This window comes from Syngnathoides biaculeatus, chromosome 5 (assembly GCF_019802595.1).
Source record: "Syngnathoides biaculeatus isolate LvHL_M chromosome 5, ASM1980259v1, whole genome shotgun sequence".
Taxonomy (NCBI): Eukaryota; Metazoa; Chordata; class Actinopteri; order Syngnathiformes; family Syngnathidae; genus Syngnathoides; species Syngnathoides biaculeatus.
Window position 1 is genome coordinate 13,255,087 of NC_084644.1, and position 17,650 is coordinate 13,272,736.

The following is a 17,650-nucleotide window of genomic DNA, read 5'->3' on the forward strand; positions in this document are numbered from 1 at the left end:
CGAGAACGTGACCTCCGCTCCGACCAGATGCCGTCGTCTTGGCAACGCCGATGCGGGCAAGCGTCCCACTGACCCGACTCATGTCGTCTCGCTAGACTGGCAGCCGGAGAGGTGGCGGCAGGTCAGGTCGCTGCGTGTAAAAGGTCAAAAACAAAAAATATACATATATTTTTAAATCGCACATATACTGCCACTGTATCCTGTAGGATTCTAAAGTGCTTGAAACTTTCCGGTAAATTCCCCTGGGGGATTTTGAAAATATCCCACTGTCAGTATTGTAGTAATTCTTGGGAACTGAGGGCAATTTGTTGGTAGGGTAACAATTTTAGAATGTTTTAGATGTTTCCATCTCGTGGAAAATTCCTCACTTTGCAAATTATCCAAATGTTTTCAAGCATAGCTGTGAAGGCGTGTTAATGGGTCACCGGGCGTGATGGGATTGACTCACCTGTATGTTAATAGGTCAGCGTGAGCCTCCTTCAGAATTAGAAAGACGCACTGAGACAGCTTTAATGTTACTACTCGCACACATTCGTGATCCATCTGTTTTCTATAATGTTTGTCCTCATTCAGTTGGAAAGCCCTTCCAGCATTTATTCAATCTCCTTGGTATCCATCTTAAAGTTCATGTACTAGCGTGTTCCTTCTCCTAACTTGTCAGACAATTAAAGCCCAAGTGACATGCCTATAAAGATTCTAAAATAGATATTGTAATGAAAAACACATATAACATTGTTCACGTCATTGTCTGGAGGTTACTTTTGGCTTGTCCCTTTCGGGGTCGCCACAGCGTGTCATCTCAGATGAACGCATATATGTTTGGCGCAATTTTTACGCAGGATGCCCTTCCTGACGCAACCCTTCTCAGGGAGTGGAGGCCCCAGTGGGATATGAACCCACAACCCCTGGTTTACCAAACGAGTGCTCTAACCACTGAGCTGCAGGGCCTCACATCACATCATTGTCTATACGAAAAAATAAATATGAGCGGAGAGTGTGTCATCCATGCGCAAAGATGCCGAAGTCTCACTCGACATCGAAGTGGTAGCCATATTGGCTGCAACGTCATTGGCAGACGTCACTCTGGGACATTCGCCATTGAAAACATGTAGTGGCTATGGGAGAGGAACAAGAGAGATTTTCTGATTTTTCCGACACCCCTTCTGACACGGAAGCTCTTTTTGAAGAAGAGAACGTCTCACAATCGAGTGAAGTGACCAGGCCTATTCTTTCGAGCCGTATTTAGATGATATGCATATCACTTCTAACTAACAACAGACTGCCCGACAGTATGTATGTTTGTTTAAAAATGTTTTTTTTTAATCCTTAGACTAAAATGTACATTTTTTATGGATAATTATTTCATGGTAGTGATTTGATGCAAGCAGATCTTTCAAGAAACTTCAAATTACATTTTAATTGTATCGCATAATCTTATAAGCGTACTAGTCCATCAACTAAGGCTCACTAGTACAACAACTCTCTTCCCAGTATCCCCCCCCCAGTTACAGTATGACATTTCAGACCACTGTTTGAACAACATTGGTATACACAGTAATGTGACCAATGTGACAGAACTGTGCAGTAGTTGATATTTCTGTGCAACTAGCGCAACAGGTGAAGTACAATATGTTAACCATGGTTGTAAAATTACATCATCATAAAAAATGGTGCCTTTTCAAGGGACTAGAAAAGAGTTTTGGTGTTGGTATTAATTCCAGTACTAAACTGTGACCATTGTTGGGAGTATGCTAACATGTTAGCCTCTAAAGCGGCTGTGAAACAAGGAGCAATTAGTTTACATATGGTACCCTCTGGTGGCCAGAAGGGGTGTAACAGTTAAAAAACCACCAAAGTTACAGATTTAAATGTAACATTTAATGGATGTATAACCAATGAAACGTTTTGTTTGTAATCATTGGTCATCGGAAAACAATTATATTCAACTGCTTAACACTGCAGTGTAGCTATCAATTATCTTCATTGCTGATTGGCTGGGGGAAATGACATGGATCTTCTACTTCAGCAAAAGTTCTTCAGAAATGGTAACCTTACCTCAAATGTTCGTAGCATCCTTACTGCAAAGTAAATGTAAATGTTCTGTCGACCCCACAAGTGGCCCAAATTGACGAGTTCCTTGAGATTTGAGCCGTCGCTCAGATGCTGCTGTTTACTTTTTGGTCAGTTTAAGCCTCGACTTGCAATGACGAAGATGAATTCATTGGGATTACAGTTAATTTCAATGTGGCATGTTGATTTGGAAAAAGATGACATTGTCAATTTAGTCCCTACCCACCAGTGCCAATCAAACATTTCCAAATATACATCTTTGCAGGAGGGGAAGACAATTAATGAAGTGTCCTGTGAGTTCTTCAACCGAACAAAAAGCGAGCATCCGGTTATATGAGGTGGGTAACAAAAGCAAGGCCTCCTCAGGCCTGGATGTGCCAAGTTTTTGAGCCTGCAGCATGTTTGCATGCAGTGAGGCCTTCACGGTGTCCTTCCCGAAACAGGAATGTGTGCTACTCTTGATCTATGTAGGCCAGGACTGTGTTACTTCTTTTTTTTTTTTTCTGGCTTAAAAAGTCCAAATCATTATTCTCCTGCTGCTATTCAGACCAGGTCCTGTCAGCTCATTGTTATTCAGGCCCAGTGAGGGAGGAGAGGGAGAGGGAGAGAGGCAGGCTACTGGCTTGGAGGCTGACCAGGCACCGGTGGGAAGCTGTGTGGACGTAGAGTGGAGGGAGGGCCGCAGAGAGAGCTTCTGGACACTTCTTTTTCTTTGTTGTTTTTTCTTTTTTTGCATCCGTAAAGGCATGTTGCTAATCGGCTCAGTAATGAGGAGAGGTACTGAACGGCACCAAATATCTGACCTCCATTCTTGTGTGCCGCAGGCGAGGGAGAAAGAGGGAGAGAGAGAGAGAGCATGTGAAAAAGGGGTGGAGGGGAGTCGAGATTTAGTGGCCTGCCTCATGAAACAACCCCCCACTCGCTAACCCGCCCGACGCAAGAAAACAGGACGGCTCATCAGAAAATCTCACTCTCTCGCCTCTTCCAACAATGAGATGAAAACGAGGTAACTACTTTATTTTGTTTTGGGGCCGTTACACTTGTTGCGCTTAATAAGAGGCCGCCAAAGGTCAGGCAAATTTCCAAAACGTAACACATTCAGAAGACCATTTTTGATCTGGAGTTTTATTCCTATGTACCATGTTACCTTAAGATAGTTTTGCTTTGCAAATGATAGGTTTGTGTGAAGTTTTAATTTACATTTTTTATTTATGTTAAACCGCGCGTCCAGTACTTTCCATCGCCATCGCTAGTCTTAACCCTTGACTTGTAAATGACAGTCATTGAAACACTTTAAACTCCAGAAACTTCACCCACTGCAGTGTTTCTCAAAGTTTTCATTTGATTAAGTACCACCTCAAAGAGTACTTGCCTCTCCAACTACCACCTTCATGACCAACCATAAAATCGAGTAGTAGTATTTTATCAAAAAGAAAACCAAAAAAGTGTTATGGATTGGTGTCACTGTAACATTATAAACAGTTTGAGCATCAGCACGTAAATAAATATCCATACATCCATTTTCTGAGCCGCTTATCCTCACGAGGTTCTCAGGAGTGCGGGAGCCAATCTCAACCATCATCGGGCAGGAGGCAAGATACACCCTGAACTGGTTGCCAGCCAATCACAGGGCACAGAGAGACAAACAGCCGCACTCACAATCTCACTCACAATTTACTCTCTGCAATGAATGCATTTTTCTGGGGATGTGGGAGGAAACTTGAGTGCCTGGAGAAAACCCACGCAGGCACAGGGAAACCATGCAAACGCCACACAGGGAGGGCTGGGATTTGAACCTCGATCCTCAGAACTGAGGCCTACGTCCTAACCAGTTGCCGCACCATGCCGCCCGTTGAGACTCACTAACCCTAATACATCATAAGACTTTTTCAGTAAGATCTACCCGTTAGGAAGACTTTAATGCTGTAACAGTGTAATACTGTACAGAATATCGTTGTCATCCAACAAAATGATTTGTATGTATCTGGAAGTTTTTTGTTTCTTAACATAAATACAAATATTATTTTTGCATTTTAAAAAAAATTCACAAAATTAGGACATATGCCTTTTGATTATGTTTTTTATTATATTTATTTTAGATTTTTTTTTTTATTAATTATCTAAACATTTTTATCTGAAACATTTTTATTATTTTGATGATTTTTTTTAAACATAAAACATCACAATTTAAAAGTACAGCAAAGGCTTAGGATTAAAAAATTTACTTACGACTTATTAATATTGTGATTGTTCTTTTCATGGTGTAAATAAAAAGGTCAATGAATCAACCAAATATGTTGTTTTCTGCAGGAAATATATATTTTAATTTGTACTTAATTGTAACATAATTACCTCCAGTCATCTGAATTCCCCATTGTCTGTGATAAATCGGTTTTATTTATGTCTGCTTCTCCCAAAGATCGATGGATATTTAGTCTTGTTTGCAGGAGGAAATATGTTTAAATGCATGACTGAATCCCCCCCGTGCACATTTAAAGATGAATGCATCTTCTGTGTCCACACCGGACCACCTGCAGGCTCGCCCCTCTCTTATGCTAAAACTCCCCCAGAATAAAATCTTTAAAGATATTCTCAATCTTTTTTTTTTTTAAATTTTCTCCTGCATTTTGTCGTAGTAGCTCCTCTGACACACACAACACGGGCATTCGTTCATTCAGTCAGCCCAAATGAGAAAGAATCTGGTCCTGTTTTCTTTGTGTCATGTCGCGCTATCTGATCTGGGTCAACGTCTTGCCTGAAATCTCACTCCCATAAAAACCCCAAACGCCAGCACTTTTTTTTTTTTTTTTGCCACTGAAACCAGACTGGACCTCATCTTGCGTCGCCCCAATCTGACACCTGCGTCCTCCGTTGCCCATCCGCCCCGCCATTGTTGTCATCATGCGGAATATTTGGATTAGCGCGATAGCGCCGGAATTGGCCCGGCAGGCCCGGGAGGAGTTCCGTGTGAAAATATCTGCTTTCAGTCAAGGGCGTGCGCTCATATCTCGACGTGAGGTCGCGGCGACCTCTGCACGCCCTCGCTGCCATTTCTTTTAATCTCGTACTCTGGTTAATCACCTGCAGTAATCTCACACATTTGAATAATACAAAATACACCGCGATCGTATCTCGGTTCTCGCAGGTTGCCTATCATCTCCTGTAACTCAGAGCGTCCTGACCAAGAAGAGGGAGTTCCGTCACTAACGACTCACAGATAAAAGCAAGAAAAGCATAAAATGTCACGAACGGACGAAGTCAACAAGATGACGGAAAATGTCTACAAGGTGCCCACGCTTTGTTTTCATTCCTCACTATTCGGAGGACATTATTTGACGTGTCTGACGAGTCTGATGTTTGTCAACAGGGCATCCTGGACCAGTTCAACCCCAGCTTGAAGAATTTTGTCACAATGGGCAAACACTACGAGAAAGCCCTCACAGGTTTGTCCAAATGTTTTTTTTTTAATTCAAATCATACATGGAAAAAAAGGAACATATAAAGAGCGAACACGCACACACACATACAAAATATAGACAGACCTGGTGGCACAAGGGAACAGCTCGTCAGTGTTGGTCTCACAGTTCTGAGGTCCCGGGTTCAATCCACTTCGGTTTCCTCCCACATCTCCAAAAAATGCAACATTAATTGGGCATTCTAAATTGCCCCGAGGAGTGATTGTGAGCGTGACTGTTTGTCTCCATGTGCCCTGTGATTGGCTGGAAACCAGTGCAAGGTGTGCCCTGCCTCCTGCTCGTTGACAGCTGGGATAGGCTCTCGCACTCCCCGTGACCCTCGTGAGGATAAGCGGTGAAGAAAACGGATGGATGGAACAGACAGACCTTCCCCTTCTAGCCACATCTCGCCCGAATGGTTGTTCATGTTGATGAAGTATTATTGCATTTTTGTTGATACTTTCTACACGCGCAAGCCAGCTCATCTGGAAATGTCCTTGCATTCCTAGCAAAATCATCACGTAATGGACTAAAATTACTGACATGCATGTAACACCACCCCAAAAATCACATTCCAATTGCCACTTTGATGTACTAAAAAAATTAAAGTTCTCGCTTACGCAGACCCCAGACAGACAAAAAGCCTTCACTCCGTCACATAAGCAAACGACAGTGTTTATGTCATCCTCCCAAGCGCTTTTGGAATTATTTTAGAGCCACAATTGGTGCAATAAATACAACATAATGTAACAGCTATAAATGAATCTGTATGCAATTTACCTTCATGGCCGACACACTTCTCTCTGCACCGAAGTATTACAGTTACATTCAAAAAAAGAAAAAAAAAACAGATCATCAAATGTAGCTAACCTCACTATTTTCACTTGTTTTCATCCCCAATAACATTTCGACTTTCAGACTTGAGGCAACATAATGCCCCACAGCTCCTCCCGAGTGAGGACAAGAGGTGGCCAACTTCTCGGTTTGTGTTCATGAGAGTTAATCGATTTCTTCTCAAGCTACTTTAAGATCTTTAAATTGTCAAAATGTATGAAAATAACAAACGAGACGGGGAGATAGCACTTGTGTTGATTTCCATATTTGGACATAGCAGGTTTCCGCAAGATTTTATAAACTAGAATGCCGTTCGCCAGCGCGCATTCCTCCATCAGAACTTAACTGTTAACAAAAGTGCAAAAAAACAATAAAGCACCATTGTTGTGTGTTTTTAAAGTGACTCCAGTTGGTTCCAAAAGCTGCCGCTCGACTCTTAAAGGTCCCATATTTTACCGCGCTAACTTGTTCAAGTATCTGGGATATGTTATATTGGCTTCATTGTGCCTCACTAAACATGTACTGTAACATGAATTCAAATCATATTCACATTCCTGAGTTTCCGATGTTTTTCTGCCTGGAGCACTGAAATCAGGTCATTTTAATTTCTCGAGCTTATCTACATCACTAGTGAAGATCTTGCCCTTCCTCTATGGTCATCATGACAAACAGGGAACCAATTAGAGGAAAGGAGGCAGTCTTAGCCAAATTTGGACAAAGCGGATACAAAACTGGGTCAAACAGAAGTAGCTGTCAGAGGGGCCTTTTCTGCACAACCATTTTCTAATTTAATTATATTTTTTAATAAAATTGGCTCCACTTATGGAGGATTTGAACACATTATGATCAGTAACTAAAATAATTTGTCTGTGAAAATGAATGGAAATGTTATGGAAAATGTGCAGCACATAATCAGACAAAGCTGGTAGTGAACTAACTAAAACTTTGAGCTACTGTGAAAGTTTCCCAACATGTTTTGTCGCCCACAGGCGTGACGGTGGCAGCAAAGGGCTACTTCGACGCTCTAGTCAAGCTGGGAGAGCTGGCCAGCGACAGCCAAGGCTCCAAGGAGTTGGGTGAGTGTTCGGAAAGTCCAGGGAGGGACGCCGTGGAAGGAGGGGGAAAAAAAAAAATTGCCGCTTATAGACACAAATAAGCTCAGAGGGTTCGGAGAACTAGTCCGTGGGCCCTCGGAGCTTTGTGTTTGTCCAGGGAGGGGATGAAGACACAAGAGGAAAATGTAGAGAGAGAGGAAACACAGGGAAAGGGAGAGAGTGGACTCATTGTTGGGAGATTAACAACACCACATGATCTCATTGTGATTCCGAAAATGGCGGGGGATGTGGGGGGCGGTGGTGGGGGGGGTGCAGGAGTGTCAAGAGGGCGAGATGCCAGCCGCCGCATACGACTGCGCCGTGCGGCCTACGCACAGACGAGCCTGGAGCCGCTCTGGCAAGCAGCGCCTGGCTGTGTGCAAACACCTGAAAACTCTTCAAGCTATTCACAATATTGTGATACCACTTTTGTCCGCTTACACAATTTCATGCTATTCAAATATTATGATGCTCACGTTGGATTGACACTGGGATGAAAGTTGAACTTTTTTGTGTGTGGTTTAAAATCAGTCGATATTCAGTATTGAATATTCAATATTCAGTCAATGCTCCACCTCATATTCTAATATAAAAAAAATTATATTCTGCCTTACGTAGAGTGCATACCTGAAAGAGTCAAAATATTAGAAACAGCTCGCAATTGCATTTGTATTGGATTTCATCAGATCGTGCAAGTGGCCGGTGTGATTGTACCCAATTTACATGACATTAAGCAAAAACAAACATTTGTAACATGTTTGCATTTTTTATTTATATTGTGAGAGTAAGTTAAAAGTTTAATTCATATAATAATTCAGAATGTGTTTATTTTAGACTCTTATGGAATTAGGTGAGCAATAATCACATTGTTGTTATGAGATGTTTTTTTTTTTCAATTTACACTAACACTCTGCTACTCCTACTGCAGGCTGCTAGATCACTAATGTTTAACATATTTCAAAATATATATTGTGTAAACAAGTATTTACAGTGCATTTACAAAGTGTGTTAAAATACATTTTTAAGTGGTTACTATATGAGTTTTTTATGCTTAGACTGAAACCTACATTTTTATCGGTAATTATTTCATGGTAGTAGTTTGATGCAAGCAGATCTTTCAAGAAACTTAATATTATATTTTAATTGTATCGCATAATCTCATAAATTGTAGTACAGGCTGCAGCAGTACGACAACCACAAAGCTTCCGAAACTGGCGCTGAACTGTAGTTGAGCGCATAAAAACTTCCTGCCAGGTGGCAATTTTGCAACATTGCTCTCATATCGTAGCTATATGTACTGTATAATAACAATAACAAAATTCTAAAAAAAAAATCAGATCAGCAGCGTGCAAAAGGAAAAGTTAGTTATTGGCCTCCTCTTATATGTTGTTGTATTACACTAGTTTTTGCTGTTCTGTTGTATTTATTGTATAGCTTCCTTTATAATACGGTATGATGGTAAAGTGGCTCAGCCGCTTTTCATTGTTTTGCCACAATCACTGTTGAACTCTTCTATTTTGTTCTGCGCTGTTCTTTTTTGTGTGACCCCGTTGCCCAGGTGACACATTGTTCCAGATGGCCGAGGTCCACAGACAGATCCAGGTGCAGCTGGAAGACGTGGTGAGATTGGGGGGATGGAACGCGCCATAGCGGAGACGTCAATGAAACGTGAATTCGCGTTTGTGTGAGCGTCTTTGGCTGATTTTTCGACAGCTCAAGTTGTTTCATTCCGAGCTGCTGGCCCAGCTGGAGCAGAAGTTGGAACTGGACATCAAATACCTCACCGTAAGTCGACGCGAGGTCGCCCTCCAGATGACGCAGCTGGTTCACGTCAAGTTCACAAGACAAATTACCCTAATTCCTGGCCTACAGAGCGCACTTGCTTATAAGCCTCACCCACTACATTTGTAAAGGAAATACCATTAGGTACATACATAAGCCGCACCTGTGTAAAAGCCGCAAGTGCCCACATTGAAACCCACATTGAAACACAAGATATTTACAAAGAAAGATGGTACACAGAAAGACTTTTCAAAGTTTTAATACCTTAGCTTAGCTTAACATAGCAACAAAATGGTAGCATGAACAGGGCTGGTAAAAAAGCAAAAAAACACAGTTGCAACACGGTAGCACAGCATGAGCAGGGCCGGTTAAAAAAAACATACTTAAATCACAGAGACGCGGTAGTAACACAGCAGCAACACGCTAGCGGCGCTAACGCTAGCGCGCTGCTAATGCTACCGTGCCGCTAACAGAGCCTGTTAAAAAAAACATACCGGTAAAAGTCACTGAGACATGCCAGTAACACAGCAGCAACACGCTAGCACAGCGCTAACAGGGCCGGTTAAAAAAAAAAAACATTCTGGTAAAAGTGACTTCCTCGGCACATATATCCCACCGATCTCACTCTTACCTTTTCCACTCGAGTATCCCCTTGCAGCCGAAAAAATTGCACAAATTAGCTGCATCACCGCATAAACCGCAGGATTGAAAGCATGTAAAAAAAAAAAATCACAGTTTATAGGATGGAAATTATGGTATGTCATAGAAGTACAAAATTGCAAATTGTTGTGTATATGGTTAAATATGGAGACCTCCTTTGATGCACACAGACTGGCTACTTTTATTTTATGCAAAGTGTCAAATAACGACAAAGTTTGTTCTCCTTCAGGCGACACTGAAGAAGTACCAGACTGAGCGGCGGTCGAAAACCGATTCCATCGAGCGCTGCCAGAGCCAGCTGAAGAAACTGCGACGGAAGAGCTTGGGCAGCCGTCACCCCAACAAATACGGCGACAGGGAGATGCAAGTGAGTTCCTTGGCCTCTTTTGCAGTCGTCCTAGCTGCGACTTTTGTATTGTTTATGAGAAATAAACAGGTCGCTATTAATAATGAGCTTACAGGGCAAAATCTGCGTCAGCTGATTTGTTCCGAGAGCGAGTTCACAATGAGAAGATTGAGGGGGTTTTATTCGCTTAGTATGGAAGTCAAGGAGCAACTGTTTTTCGTTTTTGTTTTGGTGAGGGGGACCAAAGATCAACAAGGCCATGATAAATGTTTTTGGATTTATTAGCGATGCAGGAAGTGATGTCACATGTGTTATTCCTGGTGTATAACAATGCACTCTAAAGGTCATGCTTGGCTACACGTGAAAGAACGTACGCGGGGTTATGAAAGGACATCCCTCCGATTACGTTGTCAGTTTGTGGAGCTGATGAGTCGCCGCCAAGTGGAGCTGGACACGCTGGTCGCTACGGGTTACAGGTCGGCGCTGACCGAGGAGAGGAGGCGGTACTGCTTCCTGGTGGACAGACAGTGTTGTGTGACCAAGCTGCTGATCAACTACCACTGCAAGGTGATTAGTTGACACTGTGAGACTCAGAATCTCGTCTTTTGGGGATTTAGTTTTTTTGTGGGGGGAGGGGTGGGGGGAGAAGCTGCTGGACTGAATAGGTGGAAATAATGGGGACATTCAATGCCAATATTTTGAGGGTACATATTAAAAAGCAACATTTTGAAAATAATTAATTGTTTTCAACTGTCAGACTTAGCTCGAAAACTTGAAATTATGAACTATGAACTGAACCAGTTATTTTTTTTTAATGATGTAATGAACTTACAACTAGTTTTCATACAAAATACATTTTCCCAGTATTGATCCTGTTTTCTTTCACATTGCAATATACAGTGTGGGTTTAAAAAAAAAATCGGAATGCAGTTTTTTTTTCAAACATTATGCAGCTTTAAGCTTTTAAAGCAAGGGTTTCAAAGTCATTTTGGTCGCCGGCCGTAGTTCTGCATTCCCTCAGAGGGCCGTGATAACTGTAAAACCATGAAAATCTTGAACCGCCTCATAATATTTACACATGAAATTTATCAGCTACTTTTGGAATCAGAAATCAAGGGTAATAGAGGTTTTGAACTATTGTTGATGTTTGGGCCCACAATATTGCTTGTAATTGCGTTGTCATTTATGATATGACAGTTTTAAGTTTTAGTTCAAATTTTAACAAAGATCATAGACGTTGCTACTCATAATTTGCCTTCGCGGATCCACCTAAAATCACGCGGGGGGGCCGGATCTGGCTCCTGGGCCTGGAGTTTGACATCTGTGGTTTAAAGCATAAACGAGAAGTAAACTATATAAAACTTTTTTCATATGATCTGACAATATCACAGATATTTAACTATTGTTAGTACATCTGAAACTTACGATTGAGTTTCCTCCACAATAAATGGCATTCAGTGTATTTAGTTTTTTTTTTTTTTCTTTTCTTTCTCTGGCCTACACAGGTGAGAGAGCTCCTGTCGCAAAAACTGTCGTCGTGGCAGCAGTCGTGCACTCAGCCGACCAAGCTTCCGGAACGCGCTCTCAACCTGCTGCGTCACACGGCGCCGCAGAACTCCGGAGCCGCCGGGATCGCCGAGGTCCTCCGACACACCAAGCTGGGCGGCGCGCAGGCAGAACAGGTACCTCGCAGTGCTCCCCAAATTGTTTATGTTTATGATATTATTCACTTAGCTTTGTTTTATTTTCACTACATCTTCTTCTTCTTCTTAACATACTATTTTGCACCACCTTTGATTTCAAATTGAATTTTTTGTTGAAAATGTGTGCCCGATGAGATGAGGTGGTTAATCCATTAGATGGTTTTCAAACAAACAAACAAACAAAAAAAAACATTTGACCCCCAACATCCATTTCCCAGTCAGCCATTTTGGTTGAATGCCGCTATTTTGGGGCAAATTCAAAAATCCGTGCTTTCACAAACTTCTCCAAGGGAGTTGGCTTCGCATGTTGAAGCCTTGGAGGAGGTTTGTGGCCTTCAAGTATCTTTTGTATTGTTTTACAGAGGCTGTCGGTTCAAGAGGTCCCGCCCCTTTTGAACGCCGACCGATCCCAGCAGCAGCGCCCGCTCCCCTCCTCGTCCACCCAGAGCGACGCCTGTCCTCAGGGCTCCCCTCAGATGTTCCGGCCCGTGTCCGCCGCTGGATTGGGAGGCGCGAGAGGAGCGTCTCCTCAACGCGGCTGCTCTCCTCTCAGCGTGTCCGCCGGGACCCCCCTGGCCGACAGCAGCACCAGCGGCAGCGCCAGCCCGGCCGCGTCCACGCCAACGGGCGGCGCGGCCCAGCCCTCCGCTCTCCTCATGGCCGCCAACACGAGCAACCTGTCGCCGAGCCTCATCCCCTCCACCCTCATGTCGCTCAGCCGGGTTTCCCCGACCGGCAGCTCCTCGCAGGGCGTCACCGTCGCCATACAGCACGGCGCCACCCACAGCCCACCTTTGCCGCACAGCGCCCCCATGTCCAGGGCCATGACTCCCGTGCAGCTGCTGCACCAACAGGTGTGCCCGGGAGTTAACAACACTCTCCCGACCGCTCACCCTTGGCTGATGAAGGCTGCAGAGATGAGTGCCACGGCCACTCTTCCGCTGCCCAAGAGGCCTGGCAGTGAAATGAGGCTAGGCGGCTTTCAAGGTGACGTGGACCTCAAAGATCCAGCACTATTAACTTCATTTGAGCAGTAGTACTGTGGCGGCATTAAAGAGATCCAGATTCTCCACTTTGCATGAGCTTGCAGCCAAACACGACAGAATCAAAAATAAAAATGAGAAAAGATTAATTTTTTTTACCCCAAGATCTACTTTTCAATCAGCCAGCCTGGTTTTGGTGGCGGCTTTCGTTGTTGAACTCTGATGTGTGAAAAGTGACTGCTGTGCGGCCAATTGGGATTTTAGTTCGTTCGCTTTTCTCATTCTCAGCTCGCTTTTCGGCGGAATGTCGGTGTCGTATTTGCCATCAACTTAAAATAGTGGGGGAACTCGCTGACTAGCGTGTTTTGCCGTACTAGGTGTCGTTGTTTGCACATCCGCAGTGAGCTAAAGGTCATAAAAATATAGCTGACGTCTTTTTTTTTCCTTTTTTTTTTTTTGTCGGCACGCCATCGTGATCGACCAAGACCGCCTCGCGATAGCCCGTCGGTCGATCCCAATCGACGCATTGAGCACCCCTGATCTACAGTATAGAAAGTCGTTCCATATGCTCGTACTATTTTTTTTTCCAACTACTTGTGCCGCTTTTATCCAACTATTGTGATCTCAAGATGGACATCAGAAGCCATTTGAGCATTTATTCCATATCCTTATTTATCCTTCCCTTTCTGATCCAGGTGGCAGGATGCTACCTCTGTTGGGGCCCACGCGGGTGGAGGCCTTGTTCGCCCACTCTCCCGGAGAATCTGAAGGTGGAGGAGGGGGAGGGGGCGGCGCTTCCTTGCTGCACTTCCTGCCCGGGGACAGCATCACTCTCCTGATTTCCGAGCCGAGGGACGGCTGGCACTACGGGCAGAACGATCGGACCGGACGGTATGTTGACGAGGCTCGCTCAATGCCGTCAGATTATGCTCATTTCTTCTTACTTTGTCGTGTTACTTCAAGCGCAAGAAAAAAATATATATCTACAACCCGGGGAAAGCACAGGTGCTGAACTCTGTCCTCTAAATATTTTTTTTCCTGTGTCTGGGACAGGAAAGGCTGGTTCCCTTTCTCCTACACTCAGCCACAACATAGCCGGACGGATCACCTTCAGAGGCGAGTCAGCCTCGACCATGCACCGAAAAAGTACACTTATATAATACTACTTATACTCTCACTATCAATCAGCTGGCCTCCACATTAGGTACGCCTGCACATCCAATGAGATCATGGGCGATTTGTGGAGTCTGTATAAATTTTCAGCTCTCGTGGCTGATATGTCACTCCTCCTGTAATACCTAAAATCCTTTTTAAAGTGTGTGGAACCAACACTGAGCATCTCATTAGATTGTGCGGGTGTACCTAATGAAGTGTCTGGCAAGCAGACGTCGCCACTGGCCGATAACGTGTGTATTTTCGCAGTTCTCTCTTCCTGTCCAAGACCAACAGCACCAGCATGAGTCAGCTGGACCAGCTGGTGTCTCCGGCTCTCACGCCAGAGTCCGAGGAGGAGCGCTCCTTCCCTCTCCAGAGGGTCAGCACCTTCCGCCCCCGCCCCTACAGCATGGCCGACACCAACAAGGTTAGATCCCAACCAACCCGCACGTTCCGATCCACAGATGCGTACAGTAAATATGAAAGGAGTAATGACTGAGGTTTTTCCCTCTTTTCTATGACAGATCTGTGCACAGTTGGCCTCCTCACCGCCATCTCCAACCAGGTATTTGAAATGAAGTGTGACAGTACTAACTGTTGTGACTTTGAAGTTGTACTTTTTGTGGGAAATGAACAATGAAATGCGGCATGGTGGCGCAGCTGTAAAGTGCTGGCCTCACAGTTCTGAGGTGTCAGGTTCAATCCCGAACCCACTTGTGTGGAGTTTGCATGTTCTCCCCGTGCCTGCGTGGGTTTTCTCCGGGCACTCCGGTTTCCTTCCACATCCCAAAAACATGCAAAATTTATTGGACAATCTAAATTGCCCCTAGGTGTGATTGTGAGTGCGGCTGTTTGTCTTGATGTGCCCTGCGATTGGCTGGCGACCAGTTCAGGGTGTGCCCCGCCTCCTCCCCGTTGACAGTTGGGATAGGCTCCAGCACTCCCCGTGACCCTTTTGAGGATAAGCGGCTCAGAAAATGGATGGATGGATGAAATCAAATCAAAAAGAGGTGATGAATTTACATCTCCAGTAGAAATGTGGCCAATCCCGCCTTGTTTCTGAATCCTCTCGGCTGCCTGGAGTCATATGCTGTACACGATACATGTAAACGAAACAATAGAAAGAAAGTAATATGGATTGTTAACGTTGTGTTTCAGGACCAACCCGTTTGCCCACGTTCGCCTCCGAAAAACCGTCACCAACGATCGCTCAGCTCCCATCATCGAGTGAGCGGTGCTCATTTGACCACCTAACAAATTCAATCATACGCTCATTTCTCTTTTCCTTTTAGTCATTTAATCTGATAGCAGTTACTTGGGGTTGGGGGGGGCAGTATTTCTCAAGTAGAGCGTGTGTGTGTGTGTGTGGGGGGGGTGTATGCGGAACTGATCTGTGATCAAGAGAATAAAAAAAAAAAAAAAGAAGGTGTGGGCCACTGTTTTCAGGGCGATACTAAAGTTATGGGGGCGTCATGGAAGAAATAATTACATACAATATTATGAGCAATGTTTTCAGGCCCAGCACTGCTCTCAACAAACACTAAAATCTCGATGATTTTGAACGTTTTTGCTGTATATTATCAGTCTGCTGTAATCAAGCGTTTTTAGGCTTCTCAATGAAGACTTTCAAGTGGTCTTTTAGCAAAGCGTAGTCAAGTGCTTTTGGGTTGCGTTTTGGCCCCGTTCGCAGAAGTGCTCGTAGCTTTGTGTATTGCGGGACTGGCTCCTATTTACAGCTTGACACATCAAGTCAAGAGTTGTGCCTTGGGAACAGGTTCCTACTGTCATTGTCTTGATTGTTGCCTTAGTTTCCGTATAATTTTGATTCATGTGTTCACAAAACTTTTAGATGTAGTTATGGTGTAAATTGTACGACTTCACACCCAACTCTGAATGTGCGGGTGAAGATCACGACAGGTTGAGGCGAAACCCGCTTTGACGTCTCATATTATCCAATGTTGCTCTTTACCTCGCCGAGAGTACGGAGTGGCTTCCCATAATGTAAAAATATGCAAATAGATTTGCTGATCCAGGAAGGGTAATAAATTTTTGAAATAATGACTTGTAGATTAATGAAGAATTTTCCCAGTAGAAGGGAGTTTTAAAGAATGCAAACAAAGACTGCGCTACCGCAAGAGTTAACATCCGGACTGCAGGTTGGTTTTTATGAATGAAAAGGTCCGTTTTTTTATATAGGAAAAAAGAAAGTTGCGAGCAGGTATGTTTGAAGAAAAGTCAAATTTTTATCGTTGGATGTTTTTCCATTCCTTTTCAGTCCCCATTTATAAAGTTAGTCATCACGAGGGGTGTGGGGGTGGGGGGTAGACGATCATAGTTTGCGTCGCTGTTTACCGATGAAGAATTTTGCATGGAACAAAAGCTTTTTGGAAAGTGCTGGAGAAGGTTTACAGGAAAGTTGACGGCAGTCAAGGAAGCATTCATTGGTTAACTTTAGATATCAATTACCTTTGAGTAGCCCCACAAAGAAATATTGTACATAAAGTTTATGTTCTAACTGCTCAAGTGATTATTATTATTTTTTTTTTTTTTGTCCCTCAAGGGATCTCGTCAGTAATGTTGGCCACAAAAGTAACGACGTAAATGCTTTTCCATCAGTGCAAATTGTGATTTAACATGTTGTCTTTTCACTTTGGTAGTAGGATTTTTGTACCCATTGTGTATTTTTTGTCAAAGGATCTTAGTTTATAGTGCTTGATGTGAAGTTTAAATGAGTAATGATGTCAAAGTCAAGGTATTTAAATGACAAAGAATCTAAAAACAAACAAGATATCCAGCAGTTTGTTGGTCAAATTCTGTAATAACTAAATGCAGAGCAGATTATGTAATTACTTGACAAGTATATACATTTATATGGTTACACCCCTCACACTTGTGTAAATATATCCTTTCAAGAAGAACTCCGCACCCCAGAGGTTTAGCGCGGGAAAATAACGGCGGCCAGCCAGGCCAAATATTTATACTGGGGGGCACAATATGGACAGTTTCACAAAGGTGTGTGCTCACTTTTGTTGCCAGCGTTTTTAATAGCTATTTGGACATTCTCACTTAACCGTCTGCTCATTTTTTGTTTCCTGTGATTTTGACATTTAATGGCTACGGGGTGAGGTGTTTTCCAACTGAAAATTCTATTTGCAAAAATGTGAAGTGCATATTGAGATACTGTAAAAGTCTTCTACCAAAGTGAAACGTTCACATTATGCACACGTTTCCACGTTAGCTATGTGTAAAAACAAATATTGTATACAGCCAGAAAGAGTCTATGTGGCTGCAGTTTCCTAACATAATGAATACTGACATTGTGTGAAATAAAACTTTAAAAACTGAGTAAATATCCCTGTTTTTGTTGTGTTAATTCAGATTACAGCTTTGTGAATAAATATGAAATCAGTGGTTAAGCAGTTTAATGTGAGACTTCTGTTCTTACGCTTCATCCTATTTTCCTGAATAATTCTTGCAGGGAACAATGAATTCATTTCAAATTTTAATCAGCTTAGCGCTTGGTGAAAGCGCTCGAACGGAATCAGGGTGATGTCGAAACTTTCATGAT

General features: G+C 43.3%; 1 protein-coding gene across 2 annotated transcripts; it reads left to right on the forward strand.

The window, feature by feature from the left end:
- Nucleotides 1-11: 11 nt before the first annotated feature.
- zgc:158689 (uncharacterized protein LOC791177 homolog) lies at nucleotides 12-17,432 on the forward strand. Of its 2 annotated transcripts, none has more exons than XM_061819959.1 (17): nucleotides 12-121; nucleotides 2,336-2,408; nucleotides 2,895-3,076; nucleotides 5,216-5,357; nucleotides 5,438-5,513; nucleotides 7,349-7,435; nucleotides 9,012-9,073; nucleotides 9,167-9,238; nucleotides 10,125-10,262; nucleotides 10,656-10,808; nucleotides 11,747-11,923; nucleotides 12,307-12,931; nucleotides 13,623-13,818; nucleotides 13,981-14,073; nucleotides 14,350-14,509; nucleotides 14,607-14,647; nucleotides 15,241-17,432. In XM_061819959.1, exons 4-17 carry the CDS (start codon nucleotides 5,310-5,312, stop codon nucleotides 15,311-15,313), a joined length of 2,001 nt encoding a protein of 666 aa, XP_061675943.1. In that variant the 5' UTR covers nucleotides 12-121; nucleotides 2,336-2,408; nucleotides 2,895-3,076; nucleotides 5,216-5,309; the 3' UTR covers nucleotides 15,314-17,432. The 2 variants fall into 2 exon arrangements, with proteins under 2 accessions (XP_061675943.1, XP_061675944.1); XM_061819960.1 differs by having other exon boundaries at nucleotides 13,981-14,043.
- Nucleotides 17,433-17,650: the final 218 nt, after the last annotated feature.